The 7,980-nt window shown below is 34.7% G+C and overlaps 1 protein-coding gene across 4 annotated transcripts in view; it reads left to right on the forward strand.

The window, feature by feature from the left end:
* Positions 1–7,980, forward strand: part of p2rx1 (purinergic receptor P2X, ligand-gated ion channel, 1) — a 28,569-nt gene extending 20,589 nt beyond the window's left edge. For all 4 annotated transcript variants that reach the window (XM_046839779.1, XM_046839780.1, XM_046839781.1 and 1 more), the window contains 7 exons: positions 1,173–1,314; positions 2,042–2,172; positions 3,230–3,320; positions 3,770–3,835; positions 4,216–4,311; positions 7,518–7,550; positions 7,653–7,980. In XM_046839779.1, the coding sequence (XP_046695735.1) occupies positions 1,173–1,314; positions 2,042–2,172; positions 3,230–3,320; positions 3,770–3,835; positions 4,216–4,311; positions 7,518–7,550; positions 7,653–7,673 (580 nt within the window). In that variant the 3' untranslated portion in view covers positions 7,674–7,980. The remainder of the gene's footprint in view (positions 1–1,172; positions 1,315–2,041; positions 2,173–3,229; positions 3,321–3,769; positions 3,836–4,215; positions 4,312–7,517; positions 7,551–7,652) is intronic.

Raw genomic sequence — 7,980 nt, forward strand, 5'->3', positions numbered from 1 at the left:
GCACAGAGCCCTGCCCTCAACTCCACTGAACAAATTTGAGATAAACTTGAACACTGACTTTTTCTTTTAACATCAAAGAAAAGATTGAATCTAGTGGACAGTCTTACAAAAAATAATAATAATAATAATAATAAAGTTTTAACAGTAAAGCAGGGGTCAGATATTGTACATTTATGGTCCAGTCAGGCTTATGGCCACTCACCGTTTTTTATTTTATTATGAGATTACAACAAACCAAACATTAGATCATTAAACCTAGTTCTTAGTATTATTACTCATTTGAAACTTGTATTTTTTTTTCTCATTTTGATCATTTTGCATCTTTCTAGAAACAGAAGGCCATGAGAAGTATAAATGGCTTGAAATAGATTCAATATAGATTGAAAATAATCTTATATTTTATTTGTTTTAATTTAATTATAGAAAATACTAGATACATCTAACTATACTCAATATATATATACTTTGTAAATCATTTTTGCAGTGCGTATGGGATATGGCACAGTGTGTTATGGTGCTCACACATGGAATAGGGGACTACGCACACACATTCACACACATTAACATATATGGAATATTTAAAGAAGCATGTCAACCTACACAGCATGTTGTTTGGACAGTGCGAGGACACTGGAGATCCCAGACAAAATTCATACAGACATGGTGAACAAAATGTTTACACAGACAGTATTTTATTATTATATGGACAATGCCTTCTCTGTATGCTGGTCTGCACTGCCCTGTCATTCACTATGCTAATGTTCTTATTGTACTGTATTGTGCTGCATTTGCACACATTTGCAGTAGTCCTATGTTTAGGTCTGCTTATGTCTTAGTTAGTTCTGTTGTCTTTCATAGATTTAGGCTGTCTTATGTAGAACCTTTTTCCTGGAGGAACATTGTTTTGTGTCACTGTATACCACTGTATGCCACTGTACACCAACTGAATATTGCTGAAATGGCAATAAACGCTCACTTGAGTTGACATGAATCAGGAAACCTCACACACACAGTAATCCAAGTTGAAGATTTATACTTAGATTCTGAAAAATTACTAATAATGCAAAACTGCTATAGTAATAATGGCTACACCAAAGTGCTAGAAAACTGGTAGGTCAAGCACAACTGCAAGACTAATCTGTGTAAATCCTTCTCTTTTCTGGTTTCTGCAGAAGTAATCTAGTGGAAAGCGTGAATTCAAGTTATCTCAAAACCTGCCTGTTTGACCAAAATGCAAATCGACTGTGTCCCATCTTCAGGCTCGGAGATATTGTGAGCCTCTCTGGGTTTAAGTTCTCAGAGTTAGCTCAAGTGGTAAGTCTCACACATGCTCATACAGCAGGTTTTATTCAGAATTCTTTCTTTTAATCTATTATAAACTGTATGTACATACAGTATATCACAAATATCTATTTCAAGTCTACTTTCCATCATGCCATACTGAATCAAATTTACTTAAAATATAATTTTCACGATATATACCTTGAATATAAATAATGGGAATTTTTTTATTCTATTTGTGAATCAGATATACAACCATGGACAGTTCAGCACTCAGTGAAATGCTTTAATGATATTTATACTGTATATAAGTTTATAATTAAAATATAATACAAATATACACTAGAATTTCTGGACAGATTGGAAAGAGAAAAATATACAAATAGAACAAATATAATATGAGGGGTAAGATCAGTGGCAGAAAAAGTATTACTAAATAATAACAATTGCAATAATAATAATAATAATAATAACAATAATAATTATTGTTATTATTATTATTATTATTATTATTATTATTATATTATAAGTAAAGCTTACATTCCTTTGCTGTATTTTGTTTGAAATGTAAATGTAATAAAAAATGTACAACAAATAAACCTATTAAATGTATATATATATATATATATATATATATATATATATATATATATATATATATATATATATATATATATATATATTACACAAATGTACAGAATATAAATATATATATATATTCTGGCTGGAAAAAGCCTAAATCTTTTCTCATTTTTGACAGGGTGGATCAATAGGGATTCTGATTGAATGGGAGTGTAACCTGGACCTTCGTATTGAAAAATGCATACCCCAGTACAAATTTGAAGGCCTCTATGGAAACAGCTCTCAAGCATCAGTGGGATACAATTTCAGGTAGGAAGAAACAAGCAAGATAAACATTAAACATTTTGTAGGTTACTGAAATTATGGATGATTTCATCCTTTGAAGCAGAGGATTTTTTTTTGTTGCCATTTTTGTTGTTTTGCTGCTTTTATTTATTTATTTTTATAATTTTTTTTATTCACTTAGATATACAGTACAATATATGGGCAAAAGTATTTAGACGCCCAAATTTTCTGCCCATATGTGGTTCTTCTCCAAACTTTCCCAAAAAGTTGGAGGCACACAGTTATAGGAGTCTTTAAATGCGTTATCATTAAATTTTCCCTTCACATGACCAGGAGACCCAAACCTGCTCCAGCGTGACAGCATGACAATGCTCAGCCTACATCAATACCTGACTTCTCTAACGCCCTCATGGCTGAATGAGCACAACCATACTCCAAATGCTAGTGAAACATCATAGAAAAATCAGGTTTTAGGGACTAAATGTCACATGCAAGTCCACAAACATTTGTATATAATGTACACTTTTTAAAATGCAAATGCTCGTCTCAATCTTTAACAATCCCAAATTATGACCAAATTATGATCAGTTTAACATGAGACACCAGTTCTAATCAGTGCACACAAAATTCTTTTTTTGCCATAGATTGAAAGCATATTAATTTTCCAATCTGGTTATTCATGCCCTCTTATTTATTTATTTATTTACATTTTTAGTGATTTTTTTTTTCTTTTTTAAAATAGACCTAATTTTATTCTGTCTTGATTTTTTTTAAAACACAGGTTGGTAAGAAAACCCACTGTTTATAGAGAACATGAAGGAACTTACAACAACATTAGATGTACTACAAATGGTTTAAAATCACCCTCTTAACGAATAAATAACAAACAGTAACATTAGGAAATCACAAACACGGTGAAATCAGGGGAATGAAAAATTCATGGGAAGTGCTGCCAATGGAAAATAATCAGTTTGGCCAGTCACACATCAGGTCATGTGACATCACCCAGTTGTGGATTGTTTTCCTGTAAAAGCATGCCGTATTGCTGACATTCCTTTATATTGATCTCCTGATGTTTCAGAACGGCAAAATATTACGCAGAGGATAAAATCCAGAAGAGAACACTCATGAAAGTGTTTGGCATATTCATTGAGATCATCGTACATGGACAGGTGAGATCACACACTTACACTTTGGAAAACAGTTTCTGATCACATGACCATAAGATTCGTGTTTGGTTCTAAAAAATCCCATTTTACATTTTATTCCTATTTGCTGGTATAATTAATCTGTATTCTTCTGGAAAGATGATTTTGGAGTGTGTTTGTGGAGATTTGTTTTCATTCAGCCACAAGGACATTGGTAAATAAGTGTAGGTGAGGAGTGCAGTCAGCATTCCAGATGATCTTAAAGGTGTTAAGAATGGTTGTGGTCAAAACTAAAAGATCTTCCACTCCAGCCCATGTAATCCATTTACAGTTGTGTGCTGCTAACTTTGTGATAACTTTCGGGGAAGTACCACGTATGGCTGGAAAAGTCAGATGTCCAAATACTTTTGTCCACATAGTGTACATTCTGTACTATCATTAGTCTGTAATCATCATTGCTAATTTTTTTTTAGGCGAGAAAGTTTGACATCATCCCAACACTAACAGCCATAGGGTCAGGAGTGGGAATCTTCGGAGTGGTAAGTTTCACAGACAGTCATCCTGACCGGACTCATCACACCACACACTTCATCTGCAGCTACTAAGATTTATAAACCAAGCGTCAGACACACTTCCACTACCCTCATTAAATGCATTACTGATTGGAGTGTTTTTCTCAACGGACAAAACATGCATTAAGAATGATTAATATTGTGGCATGTGACAACGATGATCATACACTTACTGTAGAATTGTGTAAAGTTGTTTAATAATAAAGGGGAAGTTACGAGGCTTCCTGTGATAAAACACTGAACAGAGATAAGTTGAGAAATAAGACAGCCGTCAGGAAATGGCTTGTAATAAAAAAAGAAGACAGTGTTAATGGACCAACTTTGATGCAGCTGCTTCCTTTTATCAGGCCACCGTCGTGTGCGATGTGGTTCTTCTGCATTTAGTGCCAAAGAAGGATTTCTACAAAACCATGAAATTCAAATCAACACCGTTGCAGGAACAGGTAAGCATTCCTTCACAAACCCAGGAATTTATTGCCACCCTTTTAGGAAACAGGGTACAAAAGCATACATACGAAATATGCAAGTAGATTGTTAATGTTGTGGGGCTTCAGGATTTTTTAAAACCCAAAACATGGTTGCCTCAGCCAGGGGGTTATACTAGGCTATAGATAGCTCTTCCAAACACAATATGACGGGCCCACTGAAATTTGTGTATCATAAAATTTATAAAAAATTAAAGCTCCATATATATTCTAGTATGAAACAAGCATTTATTATTTTATTTTATTTTATTTATTTGTTTTTTGGGGGGGAATCACCACTTAAATGTTCTTCAATATGATTTAAAAATCACCAACTGAATGTGTTCACTCATTGAACATGTTACAAAAGGTGCCAATACTTCCAGAATGACCTGTAACAACCTCCAGCTTCTACCAAGGATGAATATAATTTGTCTTCTCATCTAATTTTCGTGTATTTGATTAATTACATTTTCTGGTCATTTTGAACTCAAAAGCTACAGCAGGAGAGGACGTTCGTGCCATTTCTTTAATGTCCACTAGATGGCAGTATGCCTTCATTTACTGTAGAAAACACTTTCAGTTTCAGACGTACTCATCTCACTCCTACTCTCCAGACTGATACTGGGGGTGAAGAAAAAAAAAAACAAATATTCAACAAATCCCTATTTTATATAATTAAAATCCTGATATCTAGTGTAACAAATGAAAAGGAAAAATCTTAGTCAGGTTTGTTTCTCGTGTCATCTTGCCACTGGTAACTTTAGCTTGTTTATTATGGATGTAAATCTACACTATAGTAATTAAAAATAAATTAAATTGAATTGAGCTGAACTGAAATGCTCTGGTTTAATGGAAATTTAAGGAAAAATATCTTTAATAGATTTGCTAAAATGCTTGAAATCTACCTCTTGACAAGATTCGTAACTGTACTGGCTTAATGGTTATCTCTTTAATCAAATAGGAGAGCACTGTCTTTATGTAGTTTGTTTCAATTGTGAACATGGAGAAAGAAAGAAAGGTCTGTCTGAGCTAATGGGCAACACAGAGATAAAGAAAAACTTTCATGGTAAATCAGATACTCTAAAATGCAAGCGTATTATTTGATGTAAAATCGAATGCAGTTAAATGATAGGTGCAATTCTAAAGGATGTGCTGAGAGGAAAATGCAGGTTGTAATTGCGTAATGGGTGTTCAGAAAACGCTACTCTCAAACAAACACATTTAACAGCTCTGAACATTCATATCAGCTGTTATATGGGTCTGCGTGTTGTATTTAACATATTTAAAACTAATAGGCTTTTAAGCTGTTAGCTGCTTTTAAAACCACATTAAAATATTTCGAGCCAAGGGAGATTTTTAGCTACAAGTAGTCTAAGCAGTGCACTTAGTGTTCACAATATTATAATAATATACAGGTGATGATGACACTTTGAGTGGATTCGTGGAAGCACATGTAGGATGCTGCTTTAAATCCTGAGAGATCAGCTGTGCTCTGGATGACTGGATAGTTGGGTTGTATAGACATAATGCACTTGTTGGACATCCAAATTTACAAGAACAGGCATTAAAACTGAGTCCCTTTTCCTACTCTAACAGTCTTCACTGTTCTGGGAAGGATTTCTGAGCATGGCTGTGGGAATTTGAGTCTACTCAGCCACAAGAGAGTTAGTGATTCAGGCACTTATGTCAAGTGAGAAAACCTGTCTAGCAATCGGCCTTCCAGTTCATCAGGGCTCTGTTCAGTTCTTCATCTCATATCGTGTGCACAGGAGCACTGTCATGCTAGAACAGTACATTCTAGACATGGTGTATGTACGTGTACTTATATATGATGTGTTTATAACTAAATCGCCAGATGGAGACCAATTTGTGAGACAATTTGGAAGATTATATAAATGTATAAAATATGGGTTACAATGGATTTTATAAGAGTTTATATTGTTACCTTATATTGTAAGTTTCAATGTTATCATTTTGATTGTTCGAGAAATTGACACGCATCCTGTTTACACGCCATTTTCGTGTCACTTTAATTCCCAACATGTGTCAGACTGTTATTGTAGTGTACTCGACTTCCACTCTTCAAATAATTGACCTGTTCTTATCTGACGGAAAATGGATACTATATTTGCTAAAGAAAAACAGTTAAACATGTACTGAACACATACACATACATTCAAGAGAAGATACTTCACAAAACTTCTAATCAAAACTTAATTGCTTCATTTTACAATTTGTACTGAAACAGTAAAACTACAAGAGGTCGGATTTTTGTATTTTGTCCTCTAGTAGGAAAAGTGCACGATGTGATTAATCTCACTTGGATACTGAAAGCTCATATTTAGGAAGTTTTCCTATTTAAAATATACTCATACAGATATGCTTTCAGCATGTTACACTGTGTCTGAATTTATAGTATGTGGTAAAGAAAGAACTGAAAAGTACACCAAGTATTTTTTCTCTTATCCCACTCAACAGTCATGCTTTGCTCAATAACAATAAAACGTCCTACTCACTTCCTGGTAGTGCCTGAAGTAAGAATATGAGAGCTGAAGTTGACCTGGTAATGTTGCCAAATACCCACACCACTGATGTTTGCATTATTAATGAATTAACATGTAATATGTGATCCCAGTGAGGGATGTAATGAGTGTAGGTGTTCTGAGTGGTTGCATCTGTATGTGTGTGTGTATATGTATGTGTGTGTGCATGCAGACAGAAATACTTTCTTTAGCCTCTAGGACATGTAATACAGAGGCTTTCTTGGAAACCCCCAAGCAACAGTTACCTTAGCAACAGTGCGCTGACAGAACCCATCGTTCTCAAAGAGCGACAAAAGTGGGGGATCAACTTAACCTGCAGAACTCAGAGCACCTCCACAGAGGACACAGTGAGAGACAGAAAGACAAGAGACAGAGGAAGTGTAGAAAAAAAAGAGAGTGAGCAAGTGAGCATGGGGTGGGGTGGGGCCTGGGGGGGTAGTGATGATCATGTTTTTCTTTTCTTTTTACTTGGAAATCATAAACAAGACTTCTTTCTGGGTAAACCTCAGACGCAGATTCTTGTGAAACATCTCGCATATAAACCCGCCAATGTCAGTTCTGTACAATATCACACTCTTTCAGCTCTTGGTTTTCAGCACATGCTTGTGAAAATAAAAGCTCATTTCTGCTCCTCTGCAGGAACCCGAGTCGGTGAAGATGGACCAAGCCAAGGTAACACACATTATGCAAATGGTTTTGACAACTACAAAAACAAGCTAATTTCACATTTCATTATCGTAATGGTGATTTTTTTTTTTTCCTCTTTTTGCAAAGGAGGGAACACAAGAGAAATGAAAGGAGGCATTTGACAAAAACGTGTCTGCACTGAAAGTTAGAAAAAATATATATACTGAGTTCACTGCACTGGACCAGGAGAAAGGCCTGATACCTATCCTGAGAGACCTATGAATGAACACACACACACACACACACACACACACACACAAAACGATTTCATAAAAACACATCATTAATTCCTTTTGCCTTCAGATCTAAAGACCGCAGACTACAAAGAAACTGACTGTAACATTGAGATTATGTTTAAAGGCTGAATTTGTAGAGCGTATATTGTAAATAATAAATACAAAATGAACTACTTTAA

Source organism: Silurus meridionalis, chromosome 25 (genome assembly GCF_014805685.1).
Source record: "Silurus meridionalis isolate SWU-2019-XX chromosome 25, ASM1480568v1, whole genome shotgun sequence".
NCBI lineage: Eukaryota > Metazoa > Chordata > Actinopteri > Siluriformes > Siluridae > Silurus > Silurus meridionalis.